General features: G+C 39.3%; 1 protein-coding gene across 4 annotated transcripts in view; it reads right to left on the bottom strand.

Annotated features, from left to right (window-relative positions):
- Nucleotides 1–16,317, bottom strand: part of Atp8a1 (ATPase phospholipid transporting 8A1) — a 213,943-nt gene that overhangs the window by 52,594 nt on the left and 145,032 nt on the right. For all 4 annotated transcript variants that reach the window (XM_040292494.2, XM_005319953.4, XM_005319955.4 and 1 more), the window contains one exon: nucleotides 14,450–14,622. In XM_040292494.2, the coding sequence (XP_040148428.2) occupies nucleotides 14,450–14,622 (173 nt within the window). The remainder of the gene's footprint in view (nucleotides 1–14,449; nucleotides 14,623–16,317) is intronic.

The raw sequence follows: 16,317 nt of genomic DNA on the forward strand, positions 1-16,317 counted from the left end.
ATATCAGTTTGTTCCCTACCATTGAGTCATATTCTGCTGACTAGCAAAGAAATTGCAAAAAAGAGAAAAATCTAACTTATGAGATCTTACTTGAATCTTCTTGAAATAAAGTTTGTTAGGTTCATTTATGAAGTTTTAAATTGAGAAGAAATTAAAATATGCCCCAAAGTTTATGTAATATGTACCAAAATTACATAAATATTAGAACTCAGGAACTCATCATGAACTTATTATTGGAAGAAAAACAGCAGCTTATATAGCAAATCCTAAAAATGACACTTAGCATATAGTACATGTGAAACATTTACCTACTTCTAAGTAGAGAACCGTGCTATTCAAATGACTGATGAGTTAGCTCTCTAGTTTCCAAAACTAACATCTGTTGATATCCTGAATAGTCACAGGCATTGAAGAGACCTTACATTATAGGCACTGAGTCTACAGAAATAAAATATAGACAGTTTTTCAATTTCAAGAAGGAATTTCTTTCCACAATGTACTTTAGATAGAAAACTTCTCTTTTGTGGAATTTATGTGGTCATATAGATAAACTACTACTGCCTTCAATTTCAATGAATCAGATGGTATTTTTTTTTCAGTAGGGAATGCATATATTGATAGTGTATATTTGATTAAGTATATGTGTGTAATCACAGATTTCCCAAACTACTAATTGGCCAACACACTTTACAAAATGTCACTAAAAAGAAAGCGACTCCTAGTAGAAAATTTTATTATTGCATTCACACCAGGTAATGTAGTTTGCCTGCAATGCTGAAAAAAAATTATATTGAACCTAGTGTTGTATGTAGCACATAGCAGATATCAAAATGGTAGTGGAACTGAATAATTGAAAATTTTATAGGAAAGCAGTTCATTTCATTAATGCCACCATACCACAGGAAGCAAATCAGCATAATTTGCTCTCTCTAGTGTATAGGCAACTATGTAAAGGATATTGGGTATTGTAGGCTTTCTCTTACGGCTGGGAAAGAGGAAAAAAAATTATTAGGTAGAGAAGGAAATATCTACTTCTTCAGGGAAAATGAGTATATTCAGAATGGATTAGAGCAAGATGATCACATGCCTCTGTAGGTCATGATAAAAAATTTTTAATGTCACTGCTAGCTGTGAGCAACAGAAGATGTTAAAAGCTTTTGAGACAGAAAAAAACATGGTAGAAGCAGCATTGAAAAAATATTAATTTGGGTTGCTCAAAAGCCGTTTTTTCTTTCTTTCTCTCTCTCTCTCTTTCTCTCTCCATCATCTGAATATATCCCAGGATAAAAGCCATGAAAATGACAAGGAAGGTCATGGGGTCAAGGAGGCAGTTCTGAATAATAAGTGGTTTCAAAGGTGACTCTGAGGTTTCACATGAGGGTGACTGGAAAAATGAAGTCCTACCCATAAGGAGTCAGGAAGAAGATTTTCAAAGAAAAATTATTGGAGAAGTTCTAGATACTTGTAAGTTGAGAGGGAGAACAGTGGGATATCCTGGTGGAGTCAGTGGAGTATGCTGCCTGCAAAGTTAGAATTGAGCTTGAAAAGAGTGCAAAGCTGGACCAGGTGAGGTGGAGCACACCTGTGATTGCCGAGACTCAGGAGGCTGAGGCAGGAGATCAAAGGCAGCCTCAATAAAAGCGAGGCACTAAGCAACTCAGCTAAAAATGGTCTCTCTATGGATCTCTGCACTGAGGAGACAGAGATGGTAGAGAGAGACAGGAATTTTTCCTACACAAAGTAAGACCTACCTGCCTCTCTCTGGGAATCCTTGCCTATGGGAATGCTTTGCTGCCCACTGTGAAGCACCTCTGCTTTCCCTTTCTAGGTGAAAAAAAATTATATGGAACCTAGCTGTGACTTAGGATCTTGCTCTCAGAGTAGTAGGTGCTACAGCCTCCACCTTCTTCCATTGCTGATATCTGGTTGGAGTCTACATGTCCACCTTTTCCCCTTTCCCATGACTAGGGAGGTGTGGAAGGGCTGCAGATTTTTATATATATATATATATATATATATATATATATATATATAATTTATAAATAATATATATATATATTTATTTATTGGAAGAAAACCATCTTGCCCTTTATCCTAAGACCATTCCCCCCCCTTTTTAAAAAATATTCCTCATATAGACAGGTTTCTTCAAGGAAACGCTCCACTTAAAAATAGCTAATAAATAGACCAGGACTGTAGCCCAGTGGGGGGCTTGCCTAGCATACCTAGCAGCTAGGGCTTGATCCCCAGCACCACAACACACATAATAAATTCCCCTCAAACAAAAAGGAGGAAACCAAAAACAAACCCAAACCCCTGAAAAGCCGAGTGGTCGATGGAAAACTGTAGCTCAGGCTATTGACAGAAACTGGAATCTAACCTTAAAGAAGCCAGGAGGACAGTAAATTTCAGGGTCACAAATATCAACTAACAAAATCTGTGAGAAGCCTTTGGGGAAGTGTGGAGTGGTGAATATGTGTTAGTAACTAAATGACCTGAAGAAGAGATGGTGTGCCAGGGACAACTGGGCAGGAAAGCTTCCTGCTATGCTCTTTCCTCTCCATGGCACCTCATAGGAGCCCAGGTGGGATGGGTAACCATCCTGAGGTGGATGGAACTGGGCTGGATGGAACTAAGTGGCAACTGCAAACTTTGTCTTGGTTTAAAACTTGTGAAGACTCAAAGGTCTCCAAATAACATGCTCAAAAAGCGAAATATCCAGAATCTAACAGTATATTTCTAGCGCCCTAAAAATGAGACCACAGGAATAGTTCCTACGTTCTGCCTTAAATTGGGAGAGCGAAAGCTTTCTGGTCAATCTAAGGGAGAGAATTGTCAGCAGAAAAGAAATACAATCACTTAAAGAAAGCAGAGCTAGGGGGTGTGGGCTGCGGGTGTGGCTTGGTGGTAGCATATTTGCTTAGCATGCACCCAAGAAAGTAGAGTTAGTAAAAATAGATATAAAAAGAATTTAAAAGAAGCATGACAAAACTACACTGGAGAAATATGCGAAGACTTTAGAGACACGCAACCAGAATAGACAGTTACGATGAAAAACCAATTGAAATAGTCATATAAAAATATTACTGCTATAATAAAAAATCCAATGGTGACCTGAAAAATCAGGATGACAGGGCCTGAAAGTTTGAATAAAAAATGTGCTAGAAGACATTAGAAAAGGAATGATTGTGAGAAAAATGAAAAGAAATGGAGGAATAAAAGTGTGTGTGTGTACACATAAAATATGGGAGTCCAAGGACAAAATATAAGAATAAAAAATTTAAAAAACTGATTAATATCATTAAGAAGGACTCAGTGGTACACGCCTGTAATCCCAGTGGCTTGGAGACTGAGACAGTAGGATTTCCGAGTTCAAAGCCAGCCTCAGCAAAAAAGCAAGGCGCTAAACAACTCCGTGAGAACCTGTCTCTAAAAAAAAAAATACAGAAAATCGGGCTGGGGATGTGGTTCAGTGGTTGAGTGCCCCAGAGTTCAATTCCTGGTATGCACTCCCCACAAAAAACCCACAAAACAAAGAAGGATATCTGCATATGTATATCTGTGTGTGTATATATATTATATATACATACATGTTTCATATATGTATATGTGTGTGTATGCATATGTCTGTGTGTGTATACACACACACACACACACACACACACACATATTTGGATTGAAGGGCTCATACAGTGCCAAAAATAAAGATGAGAAAACAACTTCTACATCCAGACACATTATGGTGAAATTGAGAATAAAAAAAATTTCCAAAAGCTTCTAAAGAGAAAAAGGAGATTACTTAACAAAACAAGATAAGATGGGCACTGGGTACACACATGAAATTACTTTTTTACTTTCAGCTCCTGTCTCTTATGGGGGTGCAGGGAAAGGAAGAGATACTAATACATACATACAGTTAAAGGGGAAAATAAGCACAAATATAATTATTAAAACTTCAGAAATAGCAACATATAGAATAGAGTACAAAACTTTCAAACCAGCAGGATAAGATCTAATCTAGAGAGTACTAGTAGTTAGAGAGAGAAAGAGACAAAAGGAAAATGAAATAAAATTGAAGAAATGAAGTCTAAAAGAATAATAATTAGGATGAATGTAAATGGGTTAAATTGATTGAAAGGTTGGATTAAAACAAAAAGATCCAGCAGCGTGGCGTCTAAAAGAGATACATTTTATGACACTGATTTGATAATGCTCATTTTCACCTACTATGTTCTAAGTTCTTTACTTGTTTTAATGCATTCAATTCTCAGAACAATCCTTGACAGGTCACTATTACTGACATTTTTCAAATAATGAAATGGAGGTGCAGAGATTATATGGTTTAATTGTGGTAAAACAGCAACTAGCAAAGCTAGGCTTTGACCGAAGCAGTCTGGATTCAGACAGAAGGAATGAACAAAAAAGATTTAGAAAAAAAAAAAAAAAGAACAAGCATATAGAAAACAAAGTAAAGCTAAGTTAGCAATTTCAATATAAGACAAAAAAGAATACAGGCACAGAAAAGGCCATAATGGTAAGAGAGAAATCTTTACATGTGACAGTATTCCTCATCAGAAATAGTCAATTAGGCTATAACAAAATTAGATTCCACTTATAAGAGCAACAAAAATATTAATTGTAGGTGCCATGTATGAACTCATTTACTTCTAATAACTCCAGGAGAACAACTACTTTCATCTCTATTTTGAAGAGGAAGAAATTAAAGCCAGAGAAATTCAGTGACTTGTCACTTAGCCTCTAAGAGGTGGAGCCTGGATTCTGGAGAGTCTGGCCCTGGTGCTAAGAGCTACACCATATGGCATCACAAGCAGCGGGAACAGTGGATTGTTTAGTAAGTGGTAATGGGAGAATTTACTCACTGTGTAGAAATAAATAACATGAGATTCCTCCTCCTTCATACCATAGACAAAAATAAACTCCATATGGATTAAAGACCTACATGGAAAACATAAAGCTGTAAAGTTAATAGGAGAAAATGTACGTGAGTGTCTTTGTGTGTGGGAAGTCCCTAATACCACAAAGACACAAACCATACAAGAATTTCATAGAGTCCACCATGTCAGAGTCAATGATTTCTGTTCCAAGGAAGAACACCAGAGGCAGAATTAAGAAGGGAGTCACTAGAAGATATTTGCTATAATTACAATCAACCAAAAATTGATATCCAGAACACACAAAGAATGCTTGTACATAAGAAAGGACAAGAAAAAATGTTCATCATGGCTAGCAGTTAGAGAAATGCAAATCAAAACTACTCTAAAATTTCATCTCACTCCAGTCAGAATGGCAGTTACCAAGAATACAAACAGTAATAAGTGTTGGCGAGGATGTGGGGGAAAAGGCACACTCCCTCATATATTGCTGGTGAGACAGAAAAATTGGTGCATCTAATCTGGAAAGCTGTATGGAGAATCCTTAGAAAACTTGGAATGGAAACGCCATTTGACCCAGCTATCCCAATCCTCGGGTGGTACACAAAGGACTTAAAAACAGCATACTATAATGACACAGCCACTTCAATGTTTATAGCTGCCTAATTCACAATACCTAAACTGTGGAACCAACCTAGATGCCCTTAAAAAGATGAATGGATAAAGAAACTGTGATATATATACACAATGGAATATTACTCAGCATTAAAAGAGAATAAAATTTTGGCATTTGCAGGTTAATGGATAGAGTTGGAGAATATCATGCTAAGTGAAGTTAGCCAAAAAACCAAAGGCTGAACATTCTCTTTGGTAAGTGAATGCTGATCCATAGTGGGGTGTTTATGGGGGAGAATGAAGGAACTTTGATTGGGCCAAGGGAAGAGAGAGAAGGAGAGGGGGTATGAGGGTAGGAAAAATGGTGGAATGATATGAACATCATTACTCTAGGTACATGTATCACTGCATGTGTGTACAACCAGAGAAATGAAAAATTGCGCTGCATTTGTGTACAATGAATTGAAAAGCTTTCTGCTGTTATGTACAACAGTTTAAAATTAATAAAAAATAAATTAAAAAAAAAGAAAGGACAGAAAACCCAGCTTTTCCTTTATGGCAATATTACCATTGAGTTTACATGTATCTGTTAGATGTATATCAACTGTTACCATTCACAGGTATACACACAAGCAATTATTACCTTTTAAATATTTGTGTTTGTTTTATTGAACAACAGGTAGAAGTGAAGGCAGGGATGATTTTTTTTTTCCTAGCACTTATAAAGGTACCCGGCACATGGTGGGTGCTAGAAAAACATCTGGTGAATGAATGAGTAAATTTCAAAAATAAATTTCTGGAGGTGAATCCTTGATATGAAGAATGCTCAACTTCCCTAGTAATCAGGGAAATGAACATCAAAACAACAAGGTGCCATTTTACAATGATCCAACTGGCAAATTTATAAATTCGGGAATGCCAAGTGTTGGTGTTCAGGTAGGGAAAGAACAACCCTCTGACCTGGATCTGGGTGTGCACATTAGCACAGCTGTTTTGGAGAACTGCGACAATTCTGACTGGAATGAAATACACATATACCCCACAGCCAAGCACCCCATTCCTCTCCTACATACACAGCCTAAGGAAACTCCTGCCATGTTCACTGATGCCCTTTCCATGGCAGCAAAGACTCCAAGGCAACCTCTGTGGCTAACACCATGAGATCAATGTGCACTGGTATAATGATAAGCAGCAGGCAGAGGAGAGCTTGTTCTACATTTGGTGACAGGAAATGTATCAAAGAGAATAACAAGGGCAAAAAACTATACTAGAATATTATCATCATAAACAAACACCCAGGCCCCAATTTAATAGATACAGAATAAGATGTTTTTCATAGACACATAAAGTAGGGCAGATGGATGGTGTGTGTGGTGGTCAGTTTTCATCACTGTAACCAAAATACCTGACGTGAACAATTGAGAGGAGAGAATGTTTAATTAGGGCTCATGGTTCAGAGGTCTTAGTCCATGGCTAGCTGACTCTGTTGCTCTGGGTGAGACGGAATCTCCAGGTGGGAAGGTGTGCTGGAGGAAAGCGGCTCAGCTTATGGCAGCTGGGAAGCGGGGGGCTGGGGGGGGACTGTGGGAACTAGGGATAAAATATAAGCCCCAAAGGCATGGCAATCTGACCTACCTCCTCCAGCCACATTCCACCGGCCTACAGTTATCATCCAGCAGGACGTTCAAATGATTAATCCACCAAATTGATTAATCCACTGTTCAGGTTACAGCTCTCACAGGTTCATCACTTCACCTCTGAATGTTCTGGCATTGCCACATGAGCTTTTGGGGGACACCTTGTATCTAACCATAACAGATGGTAACATGCTAAATCCTTCAGAATGCTTCCTAAAATGGGGATAAAGGGCAAACCATAATATATAAAAATCAAGGAATTGATATTCTTTAGTTCAATATTCTAAGAGGGCTACTGCTTGGGGAAGAGACTAGTATGCAGATCTTCCTGCCTGGTTCCCTTGCTGGCATGTCCTCTAACCCCTTGCTGGCAGCCCCTTCCCCGCCCTCCCCACTCCCAGAACAGCGGCAAGATGCTGCACTGCAGAGCAGGATCAGATGCTTCCGAGGCCCTAAGCTCCCCATCTCTCTCTTGCTGTGAGATGTAAATTATCTACTGACATCTCATTTTTAAAACAGACTTCTGGAAATATCCATATTTTAAGGGTTTTTTTTTGGACCAAAAGCACAGAGAAAGAAATTCCACAGGACCACCAGACTGGTACCATAGAAAATCAGTCATCTTTGAGGAATCATGGAGAAAGGGACACAAGTCAGGTGAGGCAAGATGGGCAAATGCCTCCGTTTTTGAGTAAAGAGAAGGAATAGCCTGGAAATCTCTCTCCCTGGGGAAACCAGGAAGGCTTGGGTAACTCCATCAGGATTTTAGGAAAATTTGGTCAGAATCAACTCCTTCCATGGCCACTCAAGAGCCACAGACACTCTGTTCCAGGGTTGGGCAGATGAATGTCTCCGGGCTGAATCTAGACAGCAGTCTGTTTTTATTCTTCAAAGTGCACGGAAGCCACACTCATTCATTTACATATTACCTACAGTACATATTGCCTGGAGTTGTGTTCTTACTCTACCCACAGAGTTGAGGCAACAATTCAATGTCACAATGTGATAGAGACTGTACAGCAGGCAAAGCCTAAAATATTTACTATCCAGGTCTTTTTAGAAAACGTTGGCCCACTCCATCCAATATTCCCTTTCTCATTGAGAATGCTACTTGGAACATTCGTGCCTCAACTAAAAGCCTGTTCTACAACCATTTCTTGTCTTTCTGTCTCTCTCCTTGGAAGCACATCTGTTGTTTTTCAAAATCATCTTTTCCCTGGACTACTGTCTCCTTTCTCTCTGCCCAATAGTTTCTGGAAAAGCCAAGCCTACTCTCTGGCCTGGTCTTGAAACCTGGAACCCTAGTATGGTCCACACTGATTTAATAAAATGAAAGTGTCACTGGAAATCATCCTGGGTCCATGTAGAACCAGTTACACCAAACTAACTCTGCTTCCCTTTCCCAAACAATAGGATCAATAGGCCAATGGGTCAGAGGTATGCCACCTGTTTCACATATCATGTCTTTAGCAAATCATAACGGAAGGAGAACTGTAAGCAATGTGTTAGGCAGATTTGTATTTGAAGACTATATTAGAGCCCTAGTTTATTGATTTATGCAAAGCTTTAGGGAAGTATTTGGTGAAAAGCTAGATTTCTGCATTTAAAATTGCTGTGGAAAAAAAATTCATCAAGGATTTGAATGTAGTTGTGGGAGATACACATGCATATTCAAAGTTAGTAAAATATGAAACAGAAAAAGCATCAACTGAATGAGATATGATTTATGAAGGATGGTGATGGATATCAAAATAGCAGTTACCCGTCAAGGCCAATAACTAAAGAAAGCATGAAAGTGCTTCTGGGGTATAGGTCATGTTTGGGTGAGAAGTGTGTGCACTGGGTGAAAATTCACTTTTTGTGCAATTACGCCTATGTGCTTCTCAGTACAAGGGAACTCTGCCAGAATTATATAATCTGCAATTGTGTTAAGGTGTGTGTGTGTGTGTGTGTGTTCAGGTGATGGTGGCTTAAAAAACCACATCTAAAACTATACAATGTTGAATTATGGTGGTTCACTAGCATTTACATTTCTCATATATTTGTAGATATTTTACTGTCAAAAATGGACTTTTTGTTGTAGCACATCAGCACTGGCTACTAGGCTGTCAGACAGACATGCAGTTCCTTTAACATTACCAGACAGACAAACAAATGAGATGGACAGGGGTGAGCCGATGATTATGTTAAATAAAAATGTGGGCATTTTTGTAAGTTATAAAATTTATTCGCCGTGTCCTCTTTTAGCCATACTTACATGAAAGGAATTATTCCCTCACCATTTCCAACATATATTCATATTTTCTTGGAAGCAAATATAACGTTGACATTCATTAACAGTTTGTCTTTTCAAAGCCAAACATCTGCTTGGCATCCAATGGTGCTCACAATTTTCTTTTCCTTACAGGAATGTCTGTAGAGCATTTATTAGCTTCATTTGTGCTTTATGACTACCTTTTAAATAGGACATTTGTTTAGAGAAGGTTTGAAAGCTAAAGACAATCCCAAGGGATTCAAGAAGTCGATCTGCCTTTGACCCTTTATTAAATGGACTCGTGCTATGACAGAAAATATCCAAAGTGTCCCTTCAGACCTCTTCTTGGAGAACCTTTGATCAGAGTTAGGTGAAAGGTTTTGGCCTGGGATGCCACTCCCAAGTGACGATGCTCAATGAAGTCAAGTGTTTTTTTTTAAGCACTACGGGGAAAATGGCCTAAAAGAGGGGTTTAACTTTGATTAGGGATGTTGCAAGTAGGGAAAAATGCTGACTCCAATTTAACTTCTGCTTTTCAGAAGACATGAGTACATAAATTATGTAGAAGAACGGTGATTACTAGACAGTCTAAAAGCTGGAGGCTCTAAGCCAATTTTCAACCAACTGTCACAGAACATAAGTTTCAAAATATGTTTAAACTAAACTGACAACTACAGAAAAAATGTAAAATTCTTTGAAAGGCTGGGTTACGTGAACTGATGAGGACCTCAGAAACCACACGCTATTTAACACACAGCAACAGTTCACTGCAACATTCCCAGTCTGCTGGAGGGAACAGTAAAAGAGGCAGAGCAGCTGCTCCCTGGGATTCGGCTGATCTAAGCAGTAGAAAGGCTATTCCCGGCAGAGTGGCCAACGGGAGGAGAGTTCATCCAGAAACTGCAAGGGCGATGGGAGGTCCTCTGACCCAGATGCTTTCAAGCTGGGATGGAACGCCCCAGGAAGGGTCTGTGTGTGTGTGTGTGTGTGTGTGTTTCCCGCCTTTCCGTATCAGAATAGCTTCACTCTTATCTGCTCATACGTCTAGGTCCCCAGGAGGACTGTTATCATGGCTAAGTTCTAATCTCTTCATTTCACAGGTCATGAAACGAAGGCCAGTGAGGTTCCATTAGGTAGGTGTCCAGAGTGCCAGAGAGGGAGAGTCAGAACAAGCATTTCCTGAATCTCCAGTCAAAATGCCATGATATCAACTATACAAACTAGAAGGCCTCAAGTCATAAGGCACTGGTGACCGAGATCAGGAATTATTTATCTAGAACTCTGAGACAGCTGTTCATTTCAGCTAAGTCCACAAATCTGCATGAGTCCGATAGCGAGTTTTTTCCTTTCTCTTCTTGTCTAAGGAGTTTAAGGGGTTCTGTGAAGCCCCTAAAATGGTGCATGTGAGCTCACCTATTTGTGTGCATGTGTGTTTCTCCTGGAGGAAGAAACAAATATTCTTCCAGAGTATCAGTGATCACACAAATAAGAATCAGTGGGATTGACCAGGGAAGTAGAAGGAAAGTACCCTAAAAGAATGGGAGTAAGGGGCTGGGGATGTGGCTCAAGCGGTAGCGCGCTCGCCTGGCATGTGTGCGGCCCGGGTTTGATCCTCAGCACCACATACAAAGATGTTGTGTCCGCCGAGAACTAAAAAATAAATATTAAAAAAAATTCTCTCTCTTTCTCTCCTAAAAAGAAAAATAGAATGGGAGTAAGAGGGAGGAAGCATCCCTAAAATGCTGATGCTATAACCAGAAACATGTATCAGAAACTACCTGAAAAGTGAGTGCTTGCTTCCCAGGAAATAGCTCAGGTTACCCAGGGAAATGAACACCACGGTGAAAAGACCAGCCACACAGCGTTTGTGAACACTGATAAAAACAGATCACATTCTACTTCTTGGGTCTGACATGCTTCACCGAACATATTTGAGGTATAACATGCAACCTACATTGTGTAAACCAAAACCAGGACTCCAAAGCCCTGAACGATTTGGGGGCCCGGGGAGGGATTAGTCTTGTCTCAGGATATTCCCTTCAGAAAATGGTGGTGAGAGGGGGTGATGACTACCAATGGAGCGCAACTGGCTTCTTTCCGTCCAGAGGGAAGCCCAAGGGCAAACGCTCATCCGTATAACTGTGTCAATGAGGCAAACACTCAAAACTGCCTTCTGCCCTGGATGCTGATAATGTCAGGGAGGAAAGTGGCTGATGTAATCCTGGAGATGGGAGGAACATGGAGAGACTATTATCCATTACAGGAAGTCTCTTCCTGCTGCTTCCACTCTGGCTGTGGCTAGAAAGAAGACGGCAGAAGGTCTGGTTCTGAATTATCTTCTTGTGTGTAGATTGACAGGCAGTAGAATGGAAAGCAGCTTCAATTTGAGGGAAAAGCCCAGAAAGCCAGCATGAACACAGACAAATTTGGGAAACAGTACCGTACTGTATTTTGAAATAATACTCGGTATTTATCTGGAGCGTCTATCTAATGGAGTAAAATGGAGAATTTCCTGAGGCTGGAAGATTGCAATCATCTGAGAAATGAGAACTGACACTGGGGTTTAATCGCCAAGAATGATACACAGACTTGCCCACCTATTCCCCTCGCGTGACAGAGGCATTATCATGGAAATTGCACTTGGAGGTCGGAGAGTGAAATGACAAGAAGATGGTCTGTGCCAATAGTTTAAATGTCAAGAGGCACCAGGCCAAGAAGGTGCACACACATAAATCCAGCAGTGGCACTGATGTAATTAGAGGCTTAGGCCAATTCTCAAAGCCAGGCCGGAAGCTGAACCATAGTCCTTATGGGAAAAGAGAGCATGAAGGTAATTAGAAAAAAAGAAAAAAAAATGCTGAGGAAAGATATTTTACTTAAAGGAAAAAAAAAAAAATAAAACACAACCCTGAAATAAAACTCAGTGTCTGCATAGGGACCTTCATGGTCCTCAAACATGCATAAAACAGAACCAAGGGAGGAAGGGGCCACACACATCTTTATAAGCTCAGTTTCAGAGCTGAGCTGCACGTGTATGGCAGAGTGTGTGTGAGTCCCTCCCAGGGTCCCTTGGGCCTGGAGGAGCCCTGAGATCCTGTGACTTGTGAGCATACAGGACAAGGATCTTGGGAGGGAATTTCACAAGCACAGAACATATTTCTTCTCCCTTGACTCTGCTTTCTAGTTTTTCCCTCCCTCTGCTATTGTTTAATTTTGTGGTTCAACTTTTTGAAGAATGGTGGGAGGTACTGTGTTAAGCAACGCTTTAAAAATGAAGCTCAGCTGCAAAGATTGCGTTACGAAAACTGGCCTCCCACATCTTTCAAACCCGTTGTGACTCTGCTTAAAACAAAACGTCAGATGCAAGAAGGACAGCAGGTAGCGAGTCTTACTCGTCTTTGTAAGCACAGCATCTGTGCCCAGCACACAGCAGGCACACGTGGATGCCCTCTTAAGGAAACTGGCCACTTTATTTGCATAGCCCTGTCTTCTGTTCTGTGTTCTGTTTCCAAGTCGAAGCCCCTAGGCTAACACTCGTGCTTTTGAGCAATCTTTTCTTGATCCTTATGAACCCATTAGTGAAAATGATTAAGTGACCAAATCTGGCACAAAATTATCCTGATGGAAGGGTGTCAGAGCCAAATGTGAGCAAGACCTTGTCAAGATATTAGCAAGGAACCAAGAAAAGTCACTGTAAAAGCAGATTTTAAAAAGCATGAGGCTACCCAAGTAAAAATGAGAGTCAAAACCATTTCCAACTCTTTCTTCATGATTAGGCAAAGAACCTAATTGTTACTAACATTAAACATCTGCACAGTCTATTTTCCAAAAGCTTTATAATAACATTATTTATTAATATATGCCAAAGAGATGAAAAATAGATTCTATGGCTAAAATAGATTTCTGGGAATAATAGGCAGCTCTTACTTCTCTGAATATGACCTAAGTTTATAAGTTGAAGTGATGCTTACATAGGATACTTATTAAGTATGCTTTAAATTCTATTTCAGGAAGTATATTTCAATTGAAATTTAGGAATATCTACAAGGTATGAATTATAAGTACAGAGATAAAATCATATACAGGATATTTAAGTGACTAAACCCAGAACTGTCCCCCTTCCCCAAATTTTTAAAAGCATAACACTTTATTAGTGATTATAACTTTTTTTAAAAAAATAACAAAAGCAAATGACAGTTTTAAAGATAATGTAAAATACACAGATTCTGAAAAATTTCTTTGGAAGTCTACTAACACCTTGTCTCTCAAGGCGATAAAGTGATTTGAAAAAGCACTACTCTGAGCCTAGTCTGCCCAGTGGGTAAGATTCAATAAGTGGACGACAAAGAGGAAAATCCTTGGGTTTCATGGTGATTAGAAGGGAGGAGATGGGGCATTGTCATGAGCATATTTCAGATTTTAGTTACACTAATTTTATGGATTAGAACAGGATAACTCAAAGAAGATTTAAATTTAGTATATAGGCAATATTATAAATTAGCAGGCAAGGGACCATAGAGTCAGTAATGAGCCTCAGAAAGATGCTCGGCTATTTGGAAAATAACCCAGTTTATACCTCCCATCCTGCTATTCCCCCAAAACAAATTCTGGCAGTAGGATCAAAGATTTAAGTGTAGAAAACAGAAGCCTAATAGAAATAACCCAAGATGGAAATGCAGGTAAATAATCTTTTTTTTTTCCCCAAATGTGTGTGCTGGGATTAAAGTGATAGCCTTGTGCATTAAAACGCTCAGTCTACCACTAGCTGCATCCCTAGCCCCAATAACCAATTTTAAGTACAAATAACAGCAAGAAAACTGTGGATTCAAATTATGAATAGTTCTTATTGATGATTGTTGGGGCTCACATTCAAAAGCTCTGCTGACAAATTCCATCCCAGTGTGTGAACCTCAGGTCTTGAGTGAATGAATTGGGTAACCTCACATTTACAGATTCTGAGTAGGATAACTTCAAGGAACTTTTAAAGATCAAAAACTTGATCAAAAGATAAAAGTTGATTTTATTGAAATCTGACAACACTGAGAATTTACCTGCAGCAAATGACAGCTTTGCACGACAAAGCTAGATCCAGGAAATACTGCCGGACTCCGAAGGTTAAGGCATACTTGAGGGTCTTCCCATCAATTATAAGAGCAAAATCGTTCTCTTTCCGAAGAGCATCCCCAAGGGTATTACAGTGCCGACTGAGGGTTTCCCTGGTTGCCTGGAATATTAAACACAAAGCCCATCAACATTTACTCCGTTTATTCTACTCACATGCCTTCAGGATGTTTGGTAACTACATTTAGTTATCTTTAGTGTTTTTTATCTTTCAAATTGCTTTTGCAAACTTTCACTCATTTGGGTCTCACAATAGCCCCTTAGAAGAGATTGGACAAAGGTTATCTGACAAACTCCACGGAAGTCGCACATCTGCTGGCAGCAGGGCTGGGCTGGGACCGCAGGTTACCCATTCCTTGGCTGACTCTGCAGTCTTTGGCTCATTATTCTAACCACACAATCACAATACGGCAAGAATATTTCAGTAAATTATCTTGTTAAAAACCCAACCACTGTTCTAATTTATGAACTAGTCAAAATTGCTTTGCCATGAACCAAGGGGAAAAGTTGGGGAATACAATTTCAATAATTTATGGGTATTCTCTCAAAGGTACTCAACGCTATTGAAATTTAATTCACAGAAACCTTGAGGAGGAAATGCAGGATTTGTAATCTCTTGCCACTTCATGAATTGGCTTCTACAACTTTAATCATAATTTTGTGATACTGTATTTTAGCTAGAGATGGTGACATGTGGCTTGGTAATCTTTTTTTTTTTTTTTTTGGATCAGGGATTGAACCCAAGGGTGCTTAACTACCAAGCCACATCCCTAGCCCTTTTTAATTTTTTTTTTTTTTTTGAGATAGGGTCTTGTTAAGTTGCTTAGGGCTACCCTAAGTTGCCAAGGCTGGCCTCTAACTTGCCATCCTTCTGTCTCAGCCTTCCAAATTACTGGGGTTGCAGGTGTGTGCTGTTGTGTGTGCCCAGTTTGGTTTGGTAATCTTGATGGATCAAATAAAAGAAACCCTCCCACCAATGAAGACTTCACTTTTAAACACAATGAAAACCTTCACTGTCAAGAAAAGCTTTGTTTGCTTCAACCCTACAGAAGGGATGCATTTGTTTTCTCTGTCTAGAATTGCTTTCCCAGCTCTTCAGAGGGAAATAGTTTCAAGATATTTAGTTTTCCTCCCCAAATCCTATAGACTTCCTGTAACTTAATGGAGTCAACTTCCTGTTTCAATGAGCCCTAACATTGTGAAGAAACACAACACTGTCCCTGCACAGGGAAACACAAGGAACAAAACTCTGCTAACAAATTCCATCCCAGTGTGTGAACCTCAGTGTGTATGAACCTATTAGACCATTGTTCTGAGGGCTACGTCTTGAGTTATAAATATTAAACAAAATATATATTTATATAATAAAATACAGGTATGATAAAAATATAATACCCTCACATCATAATTTTTATTATATTGATAGCTTGTATAATTAATGTTCCAATTTAAGGGTGTTGCATAGTCATTTCACAGTTAATTCACAAAGAGGGAGGTGAAGACATAGGTAATTAAAATTTTATATGGGGGATTTTCGGAGGTGTTTCTGTAAATGTATTCAAATGTGGTTCACACTATGTTCTGGAATTTCAGAATCTGTTTATCAAAATAATAGACCACATTGTACTGTAAAATGAGACTGCCTCACTTTCCCGACACTGAAACTTCACTCAACAGCTTCACGGCTACCCTCCCCTCTCCCCCAGTCCCCATTACCTACAGTGACACAAAGGACCACCAGATAGAATTCTTCCAGAAATTTTCTGTTCACACTTTACATTGGGGGCTGTTTTAATTT

Source organism: Ictidomys tridecemlineatus, chromosome 9, assembly GCF_052094955.1.
Source record: "Ictidomys tridecemlineatus isolate mIctTri1 chromosome 9, mIctTri1.hap1, whole genome shotgun sequence".
NCBI classification, from domain to species: Eukaryota; Metazoa; Chordata; class Mammalia; order Rodentia; family Sciuridae; genus Ictidomys; species Ictidomys tridecemlineatus.